The sequence below is a fragment of the Bison bison genome, unplaced genomic scaffold (assembly GCF_000754665.1).
Source record: "Bison bison bison isolate TAMUID 2011002044 unplaced genomic scaffold, Bison_UMD1.0 scf7180017864160, whole genome shotgun sequence".
In the NCBI taxonomy this organism is placed as follows: domain Eukaryota; kingdom Metazoa; phylum Chordata; class Mammalia; order Artiodactyla; family Bovidae; genus Bison; species Bison bison.
In genome coordinates, this window is record NW_011494732.1 from 9165784 (window position 1) to 9188003 (window position 22220).

The 22220-nt window shown below is 44.0% G+C and overlaps 1 protein-coding gene across 1 annotated transcript in view; it reads right to left on the reverse strand.

Moving 5' to 3' along the window:
* Positions 1 to 22220, reverse strand: part of CCDC60 (coiled-coil domain containing 60) — a 171829-nt gene that overhangs the window by 85817 nt on the left and 63792 nt on the right. The window contains exon 2 of the mRNA XM_010841403.1: positions 5639 to 5718. Within this exon, the coding sequence (XP_010839705.1) occupies positions 5639 to 5718 (80 nt within the window). The remainder of the gene's footprint in view (positions 1 to 5638; positions 5719 to 22220) is intronic.

The window sequence follows — 22220 nt, forward strand, 5'->3', positions numbered from 1 at the left end:
GCTGGCATATTGAGTGCAGCACTTTCACAGCATCACCTTTCAGGATTTGAAAGAGCTCAACTGGAATTCCATCACCTCCACTAGCTTTGTTTGTAGTGATGCTTTCTAAAGCCCACCTGACTTCACATTCCAGGATGTCTGGCTCTAGGTGAGTGATCACACCATCGTGATTATCTGGGACATGAAGATCTTTTTTGTACAGTTCTTCTGTGTATTCTTGTCACCTCTTCTTAATATCTTCTGCTTCTGTTAGGTCCATACCATTTCTGTCCTTTATCGAGCCCATCTTTGCACGAAATATTCCCTTGATATCTCTCATTTTCTTAAAGAGATCTCTAGTCTTTCCCATTCTGTTGTTTTCCTCTATTTCTTTGCATTGATCGCTGAGGAAGGCTTTCTTATTTCTTCTTGCTATTCTTTGGAACTCTGCATTCAGATGCTTGTATCTTTCCTTTTCTCCTTTGCTTTTCACTTCTCTTCTTTTCACAGCTATTTGTAAGACCTCCCCAGACAGCCATTTTGCTTTTTTGCATTTCTTTTCCATGGGGATGGCCTTGATCCCTGTCTCCTGTACAATGTCATGAACCTCCATCCATAGTTCATCAGGCACTCTATCTATCAGATCTAGGCCCTTAAATCTATTTCTCACTTCCATTGTATAATCATAAGGGATTTGATTTAGGTCATATCTGAATGGTCTAGTGGTTTTCCCTACTTTCTTCAATTTCAGTCTGAATTTGGCAATAAGGAGTTCATGATCTGAGCCACAGTCAGCTCCTGGTCTTGTTTTTGCTGACTGTATAGAGCTTCTCCATCTTTGGCTGCAAAGAATATAATCAATCTGATTTCGGTGTTGACCATCTGGTGATGTCCATGTGTAGAGTCTTCTCTTGTGTTGTTGGAAGAGGGTGTTTGCTATGACCAGTGCATTTTCTTGGCAAAACTCTATTAGTCTTTGCCCTGCTTCATTCCGTATTCCAAGGCCAAATTTGCCTGTTACTCCAGGTGTTTCTTGACTTCCTACTTTTGCATTCCAGTCCCCTATAATGAAAAGGACATCATTTTTGGGTGTTAGTTCTAAAAGGTCTTGTAGGTCTTCATAGAACCGTTCAACTTCAGCTTCTTCAGCGTTACTGGTTGGGGCATAGACTTGGATTACTGTGATATTGTGATATTGAATGGTTTGCCTTGGAAATGAAGAGAGATCATTCTGTCGTTTTTGAGACTGCATCCAAGTACTGCATTTCGGACTCTTTTGTTGACCATGATGGCTACTCCATTTCTTCTGAGGGATTCCTGCCCGCAGTAGTAGATATAATGGTCATCTGAGTTAAATTCACCCATTCCAGTCCAGAGCAGAGGACAAATCCCCACTGGGAGGTGTGCCCTCAATTGTGCACAACCCTCTTTCTTTGCCACCTGCCTGGATGTCCCCACACAGGTAACTCCTGGCCTCTTATCTCTACCTCTCATGGGTTCCCAAAGCATTAACCTCTAAAGCCTTCTATGCTCACTCACTCAGATGTGTCCGACTCTCTGTGACCCTCTGGATGGCAGCCTGTGGGATATGTCCCAGAAAGAATACTGGAATGGGTTGCCATTTCCTCCTCCAGGGGATCTTCCTGACCCAGGGATTAAACCCTCATCTCCCACGTCTCCTGCAGGGCAGGCAGATTTTTTCTCGCTGAGCCATGGGGGAAGTCAAAGCCATATAACCTGGATCCACACACTGTACAGGGCCATGCGTCTACAACTAACAGAGGGGTCCCTGTGGATCTCACCCCTTGATTCTGAGGGCCAAGTACACAGGCCATCTCTGAGCTTGGCTCTGCCATCATCCCCCTTGCGCTGGGACATTCTCTCAAGGGTAATTACAACAGTGACAATTACATGAGTCTGATGGGGCTGTCAGAACAGAACACATGGTCTAAACAACAGATGTTTATTTCCTCTTAGTTCTGGAGGCCACAAGTCCATGATCAAGGTGCATCTCCTACAGTTCAGAAGACGTCTACTAGCTAAGCCCTTGCCTGGCCTTTTCTCTATGAGTGCATTTTCCTGGCATCCTCTCCTCCTCTTATGAGTATACCAATCCGACCGGACTAGGGCCCCACCTTTCTGACCTCATTTAACTTTAATTACATTTTCAATATAATGGGAAAGACTAGAGATCTCTTCAAGAAAATTAGAGATACCAAGGGAATATTTCATGCTAAGATGGGTACAATAAAGGACAGAAATAGTATGGACCTAACAGAAGCAGAAGATATTAAGAAGAGGTGACAAGAATACACAGAAGAACCATACAAAAAAGAGCTTCATGACCCAGATAACCATGATGGTGTGATCACTCACCTAAAGCCATACATCCTGGGATGCAAAGTCAAGTGAGCCTTAGGAAGCATCACTACGAACAAAGCTAGTGGAGGTGATGGAATTCCAGTTGAGCTATTTCAAATCATAAAAGACGATGCTGTTAAAGTGCTGCACTCAATATGCCAGCAACTTTGGAAAACTCAGCAGTGGCCACAGGACTGGAAAAGGTCAGTTTTCATTCTATTTCCAAAGAAAGGCAATGCCGAAGAATGCTCAAACTACCACACAATTGCACTCATCTCACATGCTAGTAAAGTAATGCTCAAAATTCTCCAAGCCAGGCTTCAGCAATACATGAACTGTGAACTTCCTGATGTTCAAGCTGTATTTAGAAAAGGCAAAGGAACTGGTCTGAGCAAGAATGGGGGGCGGGTCACTCTGATGCAGGTACTCCCTGCAAAGTCCAGCCAAGAAATGGGCCTGTCCCCAGTCCTCCCAGGGCTGCCCTCCTGCCAACCTCCAGCTTATGGTTAAGGCTGAGGGGCACTGAGACTGGGCAAAGACCCCGAAGCCTATCAGCTCATCCTTATCAGCTTGTCTGCGGGTCGTTTGGTGTAGGTCTCGCTCACTGGCTTCATTTAAGACCAAATTGCCAACATCCACTGGATCATCAAAAAAGCAAGAGAGTTCCAGAAAAATTTCTACTTCTGCTTTATTGACTACGCCAAAGCCTTTGACTGTGTGGATCACAATAAACTGTGGAAAATTCTTTAAGACATGGGAATATCAGACCACTTTACCTGTCTCCTGAGAAACCTGTATGTAGGTCAGGAAGCAACAGTTAGAACTGGACATGGAACAACAGACTGGTTCCAAATCGGGAAAGGAGTATGTCAAGGCTGTATATTGTCACCCTGCTTATTTAACTTATATGCAGAGTACATCATGTGAAATGCTTGGCTGGATGAAGCACAAGCTGAAATCAAGATTGCCAGAAGAAATATCAATAACCTCAGATATGCAGATGACATCACCCTTACGGCAGAAAGTGAAGAACTAAAGAGCCTCTTGATGAAAGTGAAAGAGGAGAGTGAAAAAGTTGGTTTAAAACTCAACATTCAGAAACTAAGATCATGGCATTCGGTCCCATCACTTCACGGCAAATAGATGGGGAAACAGTGACAGACTATTTTGGGGGGCTCCAAAATCACTGTAGTTGGTGACTGAAGCCACGAAATTAAAAGATGCTTGGTCCTTGGAAGAAAAGCTATGACCAATCTAGACAGCATATTAAAAAAGAGAGACATTACTTTGCCAACAAATGTCCATCTAGTCAAAGCTATGGTTTTTCCAGTAGTCATGTATGTGAGAAGATGTGAGAGCTGGACTATAAAGAAAGCTGAGCACCAAAGAATTGATGCTTTTGAACTGTGGTGTTGGAGAAGACTCTTGAGAGTCCCTTGAACTGCAAGGAGATCCAACCAGTCCATCCTAAAGGAAATCAGTGCTGAATATTCATTGGAAGGATTGTTGCTAAAGCTGAACGCCAATACTTTGGCCACCTGATGAGAGGAACTGACTCACTGGAAAAGACCTTGATGCTGGGAAAGACTGAAGGCAGGAAGAGAAGGGGACGACAGAGGATCAGAGGGTTGGATGGCATCACTGACTTGATGGACACAAGTTTGAGCAAGGTTCGGGAGTTGGTGATGGACAGCCTGGTGTGCTGCAGTCCATGGGGTCAAAGAGTCAGACATGACTGAGAGACTGAACTGACCTTTTCAATGGCCCTCTCTCCAAATGCAATTATGTAGAGGGCTGGGGTTTCAACACACAGGTTCTGAGCGGACACAATTCAGTCCATAATTAACTACTGATCACTTGAAATGTGGTGAGTCTAAATTAATATATGTTCTAAGTGTAACTGTACATTGTGGATTTCATCATTCACCCATTTTCATCACATGTTTAAAGGAGAATATAAATTTGTCATTAATACCTTTTAAAAAATACCTTTTTATATTGATTACATGTTGAATGATAATATTTTGGATATATTTGGCTAAATATATTATTAGAATGACTTTCACCTGTTTTTTCCCCCACTTTTTAATTTTTTTTCAATGTGGACTACTGACAATTTTTAATTTACATGAACAGATCACATTATATTTCTGCTGGACAGTGGGTGTCCAGAGACCCTCTCAGAGCCGATACAGCCATACCTCTGGTGGCTGGTGGGGAATTGTTCTCTGGGACCCTGTCTTGATGCCTCCCTTCATCCCCCTTCATCCCTTCCTTCTCCCCAGTTTCTAAAGCCCATAGCTTCCTGCCTCTTCTTGGGTTGAGTCATCCCATTCAGTCAAAGCTGTGCTGTTACACAGGGTAAAGACTTGGGTGGGCAGCGAAGGAAGGACTTTCTGACCACAGCAGTGAGGAAGGAAACGTCTCCCTGTGATTCTTACTGGGGTCTGGCTCAGAGTGGGAGACATGTAAGAAAAGCTGACCGCCAGCTGCCCACGCTGCCTGTAGCACCCCCTGCTTAGCATGTCTCTTGTGTGTTTTCTGTTAAAAGAATCTCCATTTCTCACCCTGCCTTGAGTTGCTCTGCCAAAAGCCCCATGTACAACCCCACCTTGGAATGCTACAGGTCCCAGGAAGGAGTTAAGGGGTGAGGAGAGGGCAATTCCACCTCACCCCACAGCAATGAATAAAATATGGTCCCAGATGTCAGTTTGCTCTTGCTACCGTGCAGGAAGGAATTGGTGCGGTGGAAAATCTACGAGTGACACTGTGTACAAGGCTCTGGCATTTCAATGTATCTCACCGTGTCTTTCTAACAACCCCATATTATCATATTTACTCCACAGTTAAGGAAACGGAGACTCAGGGAGGTGAAGTAGCTCCTCCAGTGTCACCAGCTGGCAGGTAGCTGGGCCCATATTTGAGACCAAGTCCATCTGACTCTTGGCTACCATGCTGTGGGGTGTGCCGTAAAAAGGGAAGAATTTTCTGGAGCACATGAAGACTCTCTTGAGTTGGATTCAGTCCCAGGAAGGAAAGCAGAGGGAATTCTAGGCACAGGACTGGCCTGAGCAAGAATGGGGAGGTCACTCTGGTGCAGGTCACACTGGTACTCCCTGCAAAGTCCAGCCAAGAAATGGGTCTGTCCCCAGTCCTCCCAGGGCCGCCCTCCTGCCAATCTCTGGCTTATGGCCGAGGGGCACTGAGACTGGGCAAAGTCCCACACGCGTCCCCCCGTAGCCTATCGGCTCATCCCTATCAGCTTGTCTGCGGGTCATTCAGTGCGGGGCTCACTCACCGGCTTCGTTTAAGGTCTTTCTTGAGGTTTATTATTTCCTTCTCCATATACCTGATGCTTCTCATTGGCTTTTCTGGGACCTGAGGAAAGTCAAGAAGTGAGAGGAAAAGCATTAGTACAACTGTTAGCAGCGGAGCTGGGCTGCAGGAGGCCCGTGTGCTCACGTGAGACGTCTGATCAGGTTGGAGGGGCCCTTGGGGGTCACAGCATCCTTGTCTCCACCAGAGAGAGGCCCCAGGGCGTGCTGGAAACAGCAAGAGCTTTGGAGATGGACGCATCTGAGCTCTGATCCTCATTCTGTCTGGTGACTGCCTGTGTGACCTTGGAAAAATTACTCATCCTCTCTGGGTCCTAGTTCCTCCAGCAGAAGAATGGGGGACTATTTCCTACCTTGTTGTGATGATCAAATTAGTTGCTAAATTTCTGACTCACAGCAAGCTTTGGAAAAACAGAAGCTTCTATTATGAGCATTATACTCAGACAAAAAGTTGAATATTGATAATCATTGTTGAAGGTGGCAGAGGTAGTGGATTTAGACAGCTGAACTTTGTCTATAAAGATGCAAATGTACCCTTCCCACCGCTCCCCTAGCAGGATTTTATGAGTGACTTATCCAAGTGATTGTTTATGGGTTTTTCTTTCCCTTTTGCTATTCATCTGCCTTTCTTAGCCACTGGAGAAACCTCACAAGATAAATTTATTACTCAAAGGTGGATACTGGGTCAATATAAAGAAGAGAGTTCAATTAACTATATTTTAATATAAAAGTCACTTTTCTCAGTCACCAATTTGGTGAACAATAACAAGACTATTAACTTGATTATCTTGTCTTAAAATTAATTCCTGTAATATTAGGTTTTTTTAATTAAAGGAAATGCCATGGAATTATGAGACAATGGATGCTTTCAGAAGAAACTGGGGGGCGAATACATTGTAATGTCTTTTCTGAAGGGCAATTCATCAGTGCATACTAAATGCTGTAAAAGCGGGCATGCCCTTGGGTCTAACGATTTCTTCTGCTGTCAGGCATCCTGTGGGACTATCCTTGCACGGGCACAGAGGTTCGTCCACAAAACTGCTAGGATGCTGCCTGTGACAGCAAACTCGTGAAATCACAGCTTCACAACAAATGATAGGTTCAGCAATCATGGTGCGTCGTAAGGACAGAATGCTATGCAGCAGTTAAATGTAATGGCAGTATAACAATGTAAAGTGTAGAGATGCTCTGAGGAGTTCTCTGAGAAAGACTCATTACAAAGTAATAGGTATTGCATGATTCTTCGTTTTTGGAAAAATGATCTGTTTGAATGTACACATATCAAAAGATATTAAAAAAAAAAACCTCCCTTGTCATGTGGTAATTCTCTCTGGGGTGGGATTATGGCAGATTTTATTACTTTCTCTTAGCTTATGTGATTTTCCCATTGCTCTGCAGTAAATGTTAATCAGTTATATAATAAACAAAGAGAAAAGATTTAAAGAAAAAATAAATGGCAAGTGAAACTTGACCATGGCGGATGGCTGGAACTGTACTGAGAGTGGCTTCTGAAGGCACAGCGAGGACGGGTCAGCTCCTCACTAACAGAAATCACAGTAATGTGGACACGTGGGCAGAGGCATGGTGCTTTCTCAGCAGCCACCATCACCCACTTGCTCCAAAAATAAAATTGGGCTGTGGTGCCTGCTGCTCTGGGCCTTTTGAGTGGAATGAAGAAGGCAGGGAATGGAGCCATATCAAAACTGAATGAATTTGGATGGACCCAGAGATTGTCATACTGAGAGGAGTAAGTCAGAGAAAGACAGATATCGTACGCTATTGATTACATGTGGAATCTAAAAAAATGATACAAATGAAGTTATTCACAAAACAGAAACAGCATCACAGATTTAGCAAACGAATTTATGTTTATCCTAGGATGGAGGAGGTTAGGATTGGAGGTTATATTTGGAGGTTAGGATTGACATATACACACAGCTATGTATAAAATAGATAACTAATAAGGACCTACTGTGAAGCACAGGAAACTCTACTCAATACCCTGTTATGACCTATATGGAAAAGAATCTAGAAAAGAGTAGATAGAGGTATATTGTGTGACTGATTCACTTTGCTGTACAGCAGAAACTAATACAACATGGTAGAACAATTATACTCCAAAAAATATCTTTTAAAAATTGCATGACATTTCTGGTGGGGTGGAGGAGATGGAGAGTGGGGTCTGGAGTAGAGAGAAGGGACTGTCACTGGCCTGCCTGATTCTGAACCACTTTTTTCCTGGGTCACCCAGTATGTGTCCTGCGCCAGGCAGCTCAGATTAGAGGTGGAGAATCTACTGCAAGTCCCCAGGTACTCCTTGTTCACTAAATACAGCATGCGTGCGTGCATGCATGCGTGCTCAGTAGTGTCCGACTCCTTGCGACCCCATGGACTGTAGCCTGCCAGACTCCTCTGTTCATCCAATTTTCCAGGCAAGAATACTGGAGTGGGTTGCCATTTCCTTCTCCAGGGAATCTTCTGACCCAGGGATGGAACCTGGGTCTCTTGCATTGGCAGAACGACTCTTCACCATCTGAGCCACCAGGGAAGCCCATGGAAGTAAATATAACATATTGTTAAAAGGGACTGAACCCATGTCTCTTGTGTCTCCTGCACTGGCAGGAAGATTCTTTACCACTGGCACCACCTGGGAAGCCCAAATTAAGCATAGAGGATACAAAAATGTATCTGAGACAGCCTTGAATAAGTTCTAGACATGAAACCGGAGAAGGCAATGGCAACCCACTCCAGTACTCTTTCCTGGAAAATCCCATGGATGGAGGAGCCTGGTGGACTGCAGTCCAGGGGGTCACTAAGAGTCGGACATGACTGAGTGACTTCCCTTTCACTTGTCACTTTCATGCACTGGAGAAGGAAATGGCAACCCACTCCAGTGTTCTTGCCTGGAGAATCCCAGGGATGAGGGAGCCTGGTGGGCTGCCGTCTATGGGGTCGCACAGAGTCGGACACGACTGAAGCGACTGAGCAGCAGCAGCAGCAGACATGAAACAATGAAGTCATTTATAAACTTTCTCTCTCTAGCTATCATTACCAATAACTTATAGGTAATATATCAAGCTTATCCCAATACACAATGATCTTTCTATCCCTTGGCTGAAAATTGATGGCAAATCTATCAGTTTACATCTTGAGGGATGGTGAAGTAGACTTGAGGGTGGAAAGGTAGACTTCCAAGGAGGCCTGTAAGAATTTCCAGGAGTTCTTCTTAAAACTTCTAAATAATGGACATTGGCTTTTCTCACACTCCTGGTATCCTTTCTCTCCTCTTGATATGGGTTTGCCTGCTAAGACTTCCTGCCCCTCTCCCATGGAGCACTTGTGCCTCGGAAAAAACTCATGGTATCAGCAACAGGGGTGGTCCTAACTGGAGCCAGACAGCACAGAGCCCACCTCACATCGCAGTGACTGGCTGAGGGATGGTCATGTAACCCAGTTTGGACTAATGAGTTACAAGTTTCTAAGAAACATGGTTCTTAAGTCTAAGGAACCACAGGCAGAGAAGTTCTATTTCCTCAGAGACTGTGGACAGAGAAGCAGATACCTGTGGGGGTTGTTGGCAGCCATTTTGTGCCCATGAGGGAGCTACCCTCCAGCTGAAGAAGATGTGGGGAAGAGCAGACAGGAGAGTCAAAGAAAAACCCGTTCCATGGTACCTTGTTGAATTGATCAACCTTCACCAGAACCTGACCTTTTCATGAACATTTCCTTTACTATTTCAGCCAGTTGACTTGGCTTTTTTTCCCCTCACAACCACAGTATTTCTGAAACAGCTTCCTCCCTTAAATGTGTCAGGGCAGCAACAGATCAATAATTATTTCAACCACTTCTCTTTCTCCTCTAGAAAATTAAGATCAGATGATTCCTATTCTGGTGCATTTTTTTCAGTGAAAGCAATGACATTGGCCCTATTTTGAGATCAAACATTTGAAATCAGGGTTGCCTTTTTCTAATCCCCCTCCCCTTTTTTAAGCACCCAATTCCTTCTTTCAGAACCAAAGCAATGTTCATCACAGATGTTATGATTAGAACACATTTATGAACAAAGACAAAATGAACACATTGAGATTTCCTTGCCATAATTTGAAAACCTATGACTGAAATGCTTCCTGGCATCAGCTGTGTACCCTTTAGTCTCCTAAACATCCCAGGTTTCACCCACTTCATGAAGGAACTATGATAACTGTCCAAATTTCAAGTATTTTCCCTGAAATCTCACCTAATGACAGTTGCCTGGGCACCAGGAATTCACACTACTGTAAAAGACTGAGTTTATATAGATTGGGATTGGTGCTGAACAATTTACAGACGCAAAACCAAATTATGTCCTTGGCTTGACACAAGGCTTTAGCAGGAGAAGATTCGCTCCACAATTGCTGAAATTATTGCAGTATTTCAGTGGATTCTTAGAGACCATTATTATTGTGATAACTGTTTAATTACAAGTGAAATAAGCCACTGATAATAACGGGCATTGAGTGAGGGAGTGTTGGCTGTCAGGATATTTATAAACACACTTCGATGTGAGCACAATGAGAAGTTCACAAAGCGTCCAAGAACTGCCATCTCTACAACCTTTCTAGAGGGAAATTTCACCATATGTAATGACAAGTCTTAAAAATACATGTTCTTTTGCTAAAGCAAATCTGCTTCTAGCCAAGAAAATTATGCAGCAAGGATAAAAAAAAGATTTATCCATGAGGATGTCTACCACAGCAGTGTCAGTAATAGTGAAAAACATCTAAATGTCCAGCAACAGGCACTGGGCGAATAAACTGTGGTCAAGCCAGACAATGGTGTATGATGCTCTGAATTTGGTGCTACTATTTAATGTTGCTGAGATGCATACTCAACTGATGTGGAAGGGAGTATAATTTCAAGGGAAAAATGAATGTTACAGATACAAAGCGTTTAAGAGCTTAGATCATAGAGAGTTTTAAGGTTTACATTCATAAAAATCTATAGAAATTCCTAAAAATATATATAAACTGATATAAACTATGATTTAAAATATTGATACATGGCAAAGAATAAGCAGGTAGTAAGTGTTAGTCGCTCAGTCGTGTCCGACTCTTTGTGACCCCGTGGGCTGTAGCCTGCCAGGCTCCTCCTTCCATAGGAATTCTCCAGGTAAGAATACTGGAGTGGGTTGCCGTTCCTTTCTCCAGGGGATCTTCCGACCCAGGGATGGAACCTGGGTCTCTTGCATTAGCAGAATGACTCTTCACCATCTGAGCCACCAGTGAAGTCCATGGAAGTAAATACAACCTATTGTTAAAAGGGATGTTATCTTTGACTGCTTGAACTGTAGATAAATAATAATTTTTATTTTGGCTACATTTTTTCCCTGATTCTAAAATAGTTTACTTATATCAACTATCTAATAATAAAATAATAGCATTGTTCTTATTTGTAAAGCAATTCTGACTATCAGAATAAGCAAAATGTAAGTTTTTAATGTTGTTTTAAATGAGTAATCTAAGAGCCTGGAATGATGTAATTTAAAAGTCTATTTTGGGCACAAATGAACTTATCTACAAAACAGAAATCGAGTTACAGCTGTATTAACAGAAAACAAACTTACGGTTACTGGTGGGGGGAACAAACTAGAAGATTGAGATTGACACATACACACTGCTATATATAAAACAGACAATTAATAAGGGCGTATTGTACAGCACAGGGAACTCTACTCAATGCTCTGTAATGACCACTATGGAAAGGAAGCTAAAAAAAATAGTGTGTGTCTATGTGTGTATGTATGTGTGTGTGTGTGTGTGTGTGTGTGTGTGTATATATATATATAAATACATATAACTGATTCACTTTGCTGTAGAGCAGAAACTAACACGACACTGTAAATGAACTGTGTTCAGTGTGTTCATTTACTCAGTCGTGTCTGACTCTGTGAGACCCCAGGGACTGTAGCCCGCCAGGCTCCTCTGGCCATGGGATTTTCCTGGCAAGAATACTGGAGTGGGTTGCCATTCTTTCCTCCATGGGATCTTCCTGACCCAGGGATCAAATCTGTGTCTCCTGTATCTCCCACAGTGCAGGCAGGTTGTTCACTGCTGAGCCACCAGGGAAGCCCCTATGTAAATAAACTGTACTCTAGTAAATAAATAAATAAAGTATGTTTTAACACACAGTATCAGGCAGGGGTACAGGCAGGAAATCCTGCTAGACAGTTCATGCTAGATAGTTCAAGACTGTAATTTAGGGGAGCAGTTACAAAGGTGTCAGAAGAGCTGAAAAGCCAAATTAGGGAAGATAAGTCATGCTGCTGCTGCTGCTAAGTTACTTCAGTCGTGTCCGACTCTGTGTGACCCCATAGACGGAAGCCCACCAGGCTCCCCCATCCCTGGGATTCTCCAGGCAAGAACACTGGAGTGGGTTGCCATTTCCTTCTCCAATGCATGGAAGTGAAAACTGAAAGTGAAGTCGCTCAGTCATGTCTGACTCCTAGCGACCCCATGGACTGCAGCCTACCAGGCTCCTCCATCCATGGGATTTTCCAGGCAAGAGTACTGGAGTGGGGTGCCATTGCCTTCTCCGAAGTCATGCTAGAGATTAGCAAAATGAAACTTCTACCACTTCCGGTGCTAGAAGGACTAAGGGAAAAGGTAGCCTTCAGAAGCTCTAGAATTGGGCCACTTGGTAGAAGCTGGACTTGTGGAAGAGAAGTATTTTCAGCTGAAGGTGCCACTGGAAGCTGAGTGAGAGATGGGGAGAAACACAGTAGCTTGCCTCCTTCTCTCTCTCCCTCTTTTTCTCCCTCCCTCCAATTTCCTGCTCCACCTCCTACTGGCTAAACCTACAGGGAAGCCAGTTGGCAAGCGTGCCTGGGAAATGTAGTTTGCAAGGATCAGTCTTCCACGGGGAGTAGGAAATGAAAATGACTCCTCCCACCCCCCCACCAATGGTTATGCTATAGCTTATACAAATGCCTTGGCTCCAGGTGCTGATCAGTTATTTTTAGACTACAAAGCTGGTTTTCCCTTTAATAGAGGACCCATTTGCAGATGATAACTTTGTACATCCCTTATCTTTTGATTCTAAGCCTGACACCCCCAGAATTTCCTGTGGCTAAGATGCATATCCAGAATTAGGATCATTCTAGCCCTCTCAAGATCATTATCAAAACCCACCTTTCGAGAAAATGCAGAACTCTCCAACTTTCCCCAGTTTCTTTCCCCAGGAAGTACTGTATATTCCAGATCTCAGAGACCAGCTCTGCTTGCATCAAAACTCCTGTTTTGTGTACCACACCCTTTAGATCCTTCCTGCTGAAAAACAAGCTAATGCTAAGTATTTCCTCCCTACAGACATTGACTGAGGTGTCTCCTTACAGAGATAACACGTTTGCAATACAACTCTACGTTTTAGATCATCATCTGGTTAAGAAATGAACTAACAGATACCAGGGAAAGATTTTAAAAAAAAAAAAAAAGGAGAAAATAAAAGCCAAGTACAATCCTATCACCTTTGTTTAATTTCTGTGACTATCCCTAGCTGACTTTCATAAAAGCTATCCTGGGAGACTTGATTTTGTCTTTGCTTCCCTCGGGTGTGCCCCTGGTCTTAAGATCCTTCAGTTCTTCCATTGCTCTGCAGAGTGTGGGTGGCGCCTCCATTCTCTGCTGCCTGGAAAGCCAAGGCGAATCTCTGCCCTGTCCCCTTCTGTATCACGTGTCCTGCCTCTCATCTACATATGGGTCTCTGAGGGCAGGGCTGTGAGAAACGCAATGTGACGTCCTATAATGCGTCAGGTTGTAAGATGATGCATTTGCATAGACCCATAGTGGAGCCTGAGGTAGGGATGGTTTTGGGGCAGGTACATTCACATTCAGGGGCTTATTACCCTGTGGCTCAGTGGTAAAGAATCTGCCTGCAATGCAGGAGATGCAGGAGACATGGGTTTGATCCCTGGGTTAGAAAGATACCCTGGAGGAGGAAATGGCAACCCACTCTAGTATTCTTGCCTGGAGAATCCCATGGACAGAGAAACCTAGTGGGCTATGGTCCATAGGGTTGCAAAGTTTGGACATGGCTAAAGTGACTTAGGGCATGCACACACACTTACTCACATTTAATACTCATGCGCTGGGACTGTTTTAAACAGTAGCATTTGGAAACGATTTCGCTTAACCTGGTAGCTGACAGGTGGAGGTGGTAGGAATGCATGGAAAGATCTTTGTTGTCCAAAAGGCCCAGGTTGGGGTCCTAATTCTGTCACTTCACTGTCGGGTAACCAGGCAAGTCACACACCTGCCCCGAGTCTGTTCCTCATCTGTGAAGAGGACCTAATGCTGTCTACCAATGACATTATCATTCACCTACGTGCCATACACGAGCCTAAATGTGTTCTTCTTTGAAATACATGATTCCACTTGGTCCTCGCCTCATTATTATTCTTCCCATTTTACAGAGGAGCAAAGTGAGGCTTCGAAAGCAGAAAACAACATGCTATTAAACGGCAAAGTCAGGCACTGAGATCAGTTCAAGTGACATCAAAGCACGTGTCTTGTTTTAGGTTCCTGTTGTTGTCTCTCTCTGTTAGTGTATAAGTTTCAGCATTATAATTTGACATCTGTACATACTACGAAGTGATACGACAAGTCTAAAACCATCCATCACCAAACAGGTGCCTCCACCCGCTGTGTCACTCACCTCCCCAACCACCTTCCCTTCTGGTAACCACTATTCTGTTCTCTTAATCTATACATTTGTTTTTGTTTCATTTATTGATTTTTGATTCCACATATGAGTGAAATCATACAGTATTTGTCTTTCTCTGTCTGATTTATTTCACTTAGCATAGTACCTTTAAGGCTCATCCATGTTGTGACAAATGGCTGGATTTCATTCTTTTAATGGCTGAGAAGTATTACACACACACACACACACACACACTCCACATCTTTTTTATTTATTCATCCACTGATGGCCACTTGGATTGTTTTCATATCTTGGCTACTGAAGTGGAACATTTAGGTCTCATATGTTCTTATGTTCTGTTCTTAATTTTTTGAGGAATCTCCATACTGTTTTCCAGAGTGGCTGCACCAATTTGCAGTCCCATCAACAGTGTATGAGGTCTGCCTTCCCTCCACATTCTCCCATTCTTGTCTTTTAGATAGTGACCAGTCAAACAGGTGTGAAGTGATATCTCACTGTGGCTTTGATTTGCATTTCCCTGACCAGATGGTCAACACTGAAATCAGACTGATTATATTCTTTGCAGCCAAAGATGGGAAAGCTCTATACAGTCAGCAAAAATAAGACCAGGAGCTGACTGTGGCTCAGATCATGAACTCCTTATTGCCAAATTCAGACTTAAATTGAAGAAAGTAGGGAAAAACCACTAGATCATTCAGGTATGACCTAAATCAAATCCCTTATGATTATACAATGGAAGTGAGAAATAGATTTAAGGGCCTAGATCTGATAGAGTGCCTGATGACCTATGGAATGAGGTTCATGACATTATACAGGAGACAGGGATCAAGACCATCCCCATGGAAAAGAAATGCAAAAAAGCAAAATGGCTGTCTGGGGAGGCCTTACAAAGAGCTATGAAAAGAAGAGAAGCGAAAAGCAAAGGAGAAAAGGAAAGATACAAGCATCTGAATGCAGAGTTCCACAATAAGAGATAAGAAAGCCTTCTTCAGCGATCATTGCAAAGAAATAGAGGAAAACAACAAAATGGGAAAGACTAGAGATCTCTTCAAGAAAATTAGAGATACCAAGGGAACGTTTCATGCAAAGATGGGCTCGATGAAGGACAGAAATGGTACAGACCTAACACAAGCAGAAGATATTAAAGAAGAGATGGCAAGAATACACAGAACTGTACAAAAAAGATCTTCACAACCCAGATAATCACGATGGTGTGATCACTCACCTAGAGCCAGACATCCTGGAATGTGAAGTCAAGTGGGCCTTAGAAAGCATCACTATGAATAAAGCTAGTGGAGGTGATGGAATTCCAGTTGAGCTATTCTAAATCCTGAAAGACGATGCTGTGAAAGTGCTGCACTCAATATGCCAGCAAATTTGGAAAACTCAGCAGTGGCCACAGGACTGGAAAAGGTCAGTTTTCATTCCAATCCCAAAGAAAGGCAATGCCAAAGAATGCTCAAACTACTGCACAATTGCACTCATCTCACATGCTAGTAAAGTAATGCTCAAAATTCTCCAAGCCAGGCTTCAGCCATATGTGAACCGTGAACTTCCTGATGTTCAAGCTGGTTTTAGAAAAGGCAGAGGAATCAGAGATCAAATTGCCAAATTCCGCTGGATCATGGAAAAATCAAGAGAGTTCCAGAAAAACATTTATTTCTGCTTTATTGACTATGCCAACGCCTTTGACTGTGTGGATCACAATAAACTTTGGACAATTCTGAAAGAGATGGGAATACCAGACCACCTGACCTGCCTCTTGAGAAATTTGTACGCAGGTCAGGAAGCAAAAGAACTGGACATGGAACAACAGACTGGTTCCAAATAGGAAAAGGAGTACGTCGAGGCTGTATATTGTCACCCTGCTTATTTAACTTATATGCAGAGTACATCATGAGAAACGCTGGACTGGAAGAAACACAAGCTGGAATCAAGATTGCCGGGAGAAATATCAATAACCTCAGATATGCAGATGACACCACCCTTATGGCAGAAAGTGAAGAGGAACTAAAAAGCCTCTTGATGAAAGTGAAACAGGAGAGTGAAAAAGTTGCCTTAAAGCTCAACATTCAGAAAACTAAGATCATAGCACCCAGTCCCATCACTTCTTGGGAAATAGATGGGGAAACAGTGTCAGACTTTATTTCTTTGGGCTCCAGAATCACTGCAGATGGTGACTGCAGCCATGAAATTAAAAGACGCTTACTCCTTGGAAGGAAAGTTATGACCAATCTGGATAGCATATTCAAAAGCAGAGACATTACTTTGCCAACAAAGGTTCGTCTAGTCAAGGCTCTGGTTTTTCCTGTGGTCACGTATGGATGTGAGAGTTGGACTGTGAAGAAGGCTGAGCACCGAAGAATTGATGCTTTTGAACTGTGGTGTTGGAGAAGACTCTTGAGAGTCCCTTGGACTGCAAGGAGATCCAACCAGTCCATTCTGAAGGAGATCAGCCCTGGGATTTCTTTGGAAGGAATGATGCTAAAGCTGAAACTCCAGTACTTTGGCCACCTCATTCGAAGAGCTGACTCATTGGAAAAGACTCTGATGCTGGGAGGGATTGGGGGCAGAAGGATAAGGGGACAACAGAGGATGAGATGGCTGGATGGCATCACTGACTCGATGGATGTGAGTCTGGGTGAACTCGGGGAGTTGGTGATGGACAGGGAGGCCTGGTGTGCTGCAATTCATGGGGTTACAAAGAGTTGGACACGACTGAGCGACTGAACTGAACTGAACTGATGATTATAGAGATGCCGAATGTCTTTTCATGTATCTGTTGACCATCGGGATACATCTTCCTTAAAAAATGTCTGTTCAGATCCTCTGTCTAGTTTTTAATCGGGTTTTGTTGTTGCTGTTTGTTGTTGAAAAGCATGTGTTCTTAACCACTACTTTACCCTGCTCCCAATTTTGCATGGCAGGGGCTAGACAAGGGATAGCTGTGACAGCTATTAATTTATGGATGCTGCCTCCAAAGCTGGCCCATTGAGCTTTGTTAGATTTTGTTGTAAGAATTTTTATATGGCAGAAGATCAGAATGATTGGTTGAAGGTCAAGGCCAGAGAGGCAATCTTTGAAATGTCTGTTGTTCTCTTGTCTTTTATGAAAGGATGTTCTAAACCCATCTTCGTTAGTTCTTAAAATATGATCCACTTCCTTGAATCAGATTAAGATGGAAATGAATTCCTGCTAAATGTACTTGGGTTGATACAGACGTCAGGGGAACAGCTGGGGATGCTCTGTCAAGTGGTGAGGGGGGCGGGGGAAAGGGAGACGGTTGGAAAAGAGAACACTGAGGAACAGGCAAGATGTTTAGCAAACTGCAGACTCATTACGGACAAGGTATAAACAACAAAGCAAGCAGAGAGTGGGCAGGGTCCATGGGAGGAGTGTACACATGAGTCCAGAGAACTCAGCTTGCAGACTGATATTTAAGCCTTTGGTGGTTTTATCATGGTGATCGATGCTTTCCTTTGGGGAGAGTAAACTTCTTTGTAATAAGGGTATAAGGCAGGTACCCACTTACAATGTATGGATAACCCTGAACTAGTGACCTCATCCAGATGCAGACCTTGCAACTGAAATATGAAATGAGCTCCTGAATTCTTTAGAGACTCTCTTCACTAAAGGCAGGGTGCCTCCTTTAGACAGCATTTGTTATTTTTGAGGTATCACTGACATATAACATTGTTTCAGGTGTACAACATAATGATTTGCTATTTGTATAGTACACCACAAAAAATCTACCACAAGATAAATCCACCACAATAAATCGAGTTGACATCTGTCACCTTACATGGTTACAGAAAATTTTTTTTTGTGATGAGGACTTTTAAGATGGACTCCCTTCACAACTTTCAAATATGTTGCTGCTGCTGCTAAGTCGCTTCAGTCGTGACCAACTCTGTGTGACCCCATAGACGGCAGCCCATCAGGGCCCGCTGTCCCTGGGATTCTCCAGGAAATAACACTGGAGTGGGTTGCCATTTCCTCCTCCAATGCATGTAAGTGAAAAGTGAAAGTGAAGTCGCTCAGTCATGTCCGACTCCTAGCGACCCCACGGACTGCAGCCTACTAGGCTCCTCTGTCCATGGGATTTCCCAGGCAAGAGTACTGGAGTGGGGTGCCATTGCCTTCTCCCTTCAAATATGTAATACAGTATTATTAACTATAGTCACCTTGCTGTATAGTCATTCTGCAGAGTAAATGACCTGAACTTCTTAAGAATATTAACATCTACATCAGCTGGGCCCTCTGGGAAGTGGGCACTGAGACAGGAGCACAAGAGTCTTACTGAGGGTGAGAAAGAGAAAAGGAGTGAGCAGGATTGAGAGTCTCAGACCACAATGGGGACCCGCTGGAGTCTCAGCCAGTGCAGCGTGAGCTCCAGGGCAAAACTGGCCCGTGGCAGGAGTCCAAGCGTAGGGCAGAAACGACTCACTGACTGGGGACTGCTGGATTGACCTGGTCTTGGTGTGAAAGCTGTGGTGGATCCTGAAAATGCCACCCATTGTGGAGAAAGAGAAACAGAAGCAGAGAGGCAATCAGGCACACTCACATAGCTTGCCAGCTGGCAGAGCCACGATCAGTCGCCTGGTGCTATGGTTCATTGTGTGTGTCAACTTGACGGGGCCATGGACTGCTCAGACATTTGGACAAATATTATTCTGGGTTTTTCTGTGAGGATGCTGTTGGACGAGTTTAAGATTTAACCTGACAGACACAGTAGAGCAGACTGCCCTCCCTAATAAGGGTGAGCCTCATCTAATCATTTGAAGGACTGCACAGAATAAAAGGTAGACCATCCCCAATAAGAGGAAATTCCTTTAGCCTAACTGCCTTCCAGCTGGGACATCAGTTTTTTTCTGCCTTTGGACTCAAACTGAAATGTCAGCCCTCCCTGGGTCTTGAGTCTGGAAGCTTTTGAACTAGAACTTAACACCATCAGCTCTCTTGGTTCTTAGGCCTTTGGCGCTCTGCCAACAGCTCTCCTGGGTCTCAAGTTTGCCAAAGGCAGGTCTTGGGACTTATCAGCCCCCACAACTCCATGAACTAATCCCTTATAATAAATCTCTGTAGAAAGACAGAAGGCAGAAGGAGAAGAGGACAACAAAGGATGAGATGGCTAGACAGCATCACCATTTCAGTGGACATGAACTTTAGCAAACATCGGGAGATGGTGAGGGACAGGGAAGCCTGGCGTGCTGCAGTCCATGTGGTCTCAAAGAGTAGGACATGACTTGGCAACTGAACACCAACAACAAATCCGTATGCATACCTAAACATATTCCATTAGTTCTCTTTCTCTGAAGAACTCTAATACATCCAGTCTCCTTGAGAACGAAGACGAGTGTGAAGATGGATTCTGGAGAAGCACACAGAGGGGATGAACGTTCCAGTTAATGAAGGCAGAGTGACGTGTTACAGAGGGTGAGGAGGGAGCCTTGGGGTGGGGGTGGGCACAACTGACATTCAGAAAAAAGCACAAAAGTATAAAGAACTGTTTCACTGGCTTTTCTTCCATGGGGTGCAATACAGCCTTCCCCTTCCTCTCTTTTGTGAATCAGCCAGCAGGATCCACATTATGCACGAGCCCTATGGGAATGCAAACCGTGCCTTGAGGGACCTGGCAGGGTGCTGAGCTAGGTGGTCCCAAGACGGCCCTGGGGGGAGCAGAGAGGTGGAGGGGTGACAGACACACAGGGAGAATAACAGCATGTGAATTAGGAGCCCCAGGTCCTGGCCCCTCAGCTGTGTGACCCCAGGCAAGCCACTCCCTCCAGTTACGCAGGCACCTGCCGGGTCTTTATTCAAAAGACAGGAGAGGTCTAAAGGACACACTTGGTACGTAGGTCTTTGGAACTAAACACGCCAAGGAAATGTTACTATCATCGCCACGACATCATGAGGATCTGGCATTTTTACAAAATTAAGTTATAAATGAAAAAAATGTAATTTGAGTGAGATTATGAAAATATTCCCATTTACTCATTAAGGGCAGAGTAAGGCTATCAACTTCAATGCAGTTGGCAATGGTAGCAAGGCAGGGATATAACAGTAGGTGGCGCTAGATGCCATAGCTTGCAATCAAGTCCTGGTTCCTTCTAATCTGTCTTTGCCTCCCTGCTCTTGCTTGATAGAAATGGAAATTGGAGGGCACCGTCAGTGAGCCCCCATCAGCCCTGGGATTGAGCTGGCCTGCTAGCAGCAAATGTGCTATCCACCCAGTAAAAAAAAAAAAAAAAAATTCTTTAAAAAGTAAATACATTAATCTCATAAGCTCTTTTGAAAGACTAAATAGGAGGGGCCAGCGGGCTGGCTGCTGAGCATTAGTAGCCAATGGGAATGTATATGACAGTCTGCCACTCAACCTCCTGAAGGAGATTCAGGGAAGGGGCCCCAGGATGTAACAGCCACCTTGCCAAAGGTGCTTCTGTTTAATAATGATAACAGTGCCTAAATTTCAGCACCTCCCAAATGTCTGGAAAGATACTAGGCTAGAGATGGCAAATGGGCTCCAAGCTGAATGCTAGCTTCAATCTACCCATTAGAAGCAGTGGCTCCCTGTAGCTGGATCTCTTCAGAAAGGAGTTCTGTGGTTGATCAGCAATGTCCGCCATGGTCCCAGGAAGGAAAATCAGCGTCATGACGCGTGACTACCATTCCTTTACCAGGTGCTTTACATTATGTTTTTGCATTAAATCTTCACAACCACTCCAAAAGTTAAGGGCTGTAACTATTATTATTCCCATGTTATGGGTAAGGAAACTGAAACCAGATTAATTAAATAACCTGTATGAGGTCACCCAGCTGGTAGGAGTGAAACCCAGCAAGAGCCTGTGGGGCTCCTGGGCACAAAAGTCTTTTTGTGTCCCTGGTTTCCTGATTACGGGAAATAGGTTTCATTTGCCTCCAGACCTTCCTGAGTGACAGTGGCCAGTTCAAACAGTGGCTAATGGGGAGGAGAGAGAGAAACAATCAGGAAACAATAGTGTGGCCTTGGGGCAGGGTCCTGGTCCCCCCTCAAGGCATACATGTAATAAGAGCTTTGAGCTGTTTTGTAGATACGGAAACCCCACCAGGTGGAAGAAGTTAACTGCATACTGCCCACAAGTATGCAGACCCCAGACCTGTTGGAACCAAAAGGTTGATGATGCTGACTCCTAGAAACCTCATTACCAACCAATCAGAAGAATGTCCACAGATGGATCACACTGTCCTCTTTGAACCATTACCATAAAACTACTCACTACGCTCTCTGGGTTGGGACACAGAGTTTTGAGGGCATTAGCCTGCTGTGGCCCCCTCTCCCTGGCAAAGCAATAAAGCTACTCTTTTCTACTTCACCCTAAACTGTTTCTGAGACTCAACTCAGTACAGGGGTACAAAGACTGGATTTTGGCTATAGGAGTGAGAATCTGCCAATCTAGTTGATCACGGGGCTCTCTGTATTGCTGATCATACCACAACTTACTCCCTTTCTAGAAAACGAAACAAATTCCTTGGGAATTCATTTTGGAGAAAAGAAACAAGTAGTGACCCAAGAAAATCTCCCTTATGTTGTCAATAGCCAGGTGGGCATATGGGTTGGGTGAGGGGAGGGGATTAAGACCCCATGTAGCTTCAGTTCTTTTTCTTAACTTGGAAGATGACATCAACATTTTTTGCAAAATCTGGGCAAACTCCCTGAAGGTCCAAGGAAACTCAGCCTTCCATTGGTTAATATCTGCTCACCTTCCATTTAAGAAGCAGAAGCAGAGTATCTAAGCCAGCGTTGAAAGAGAAAACAGCCAAGATGCAGAGCTTGGTTGGGGCCTCTCCCCTTGGGATGAGGCTTTGTGT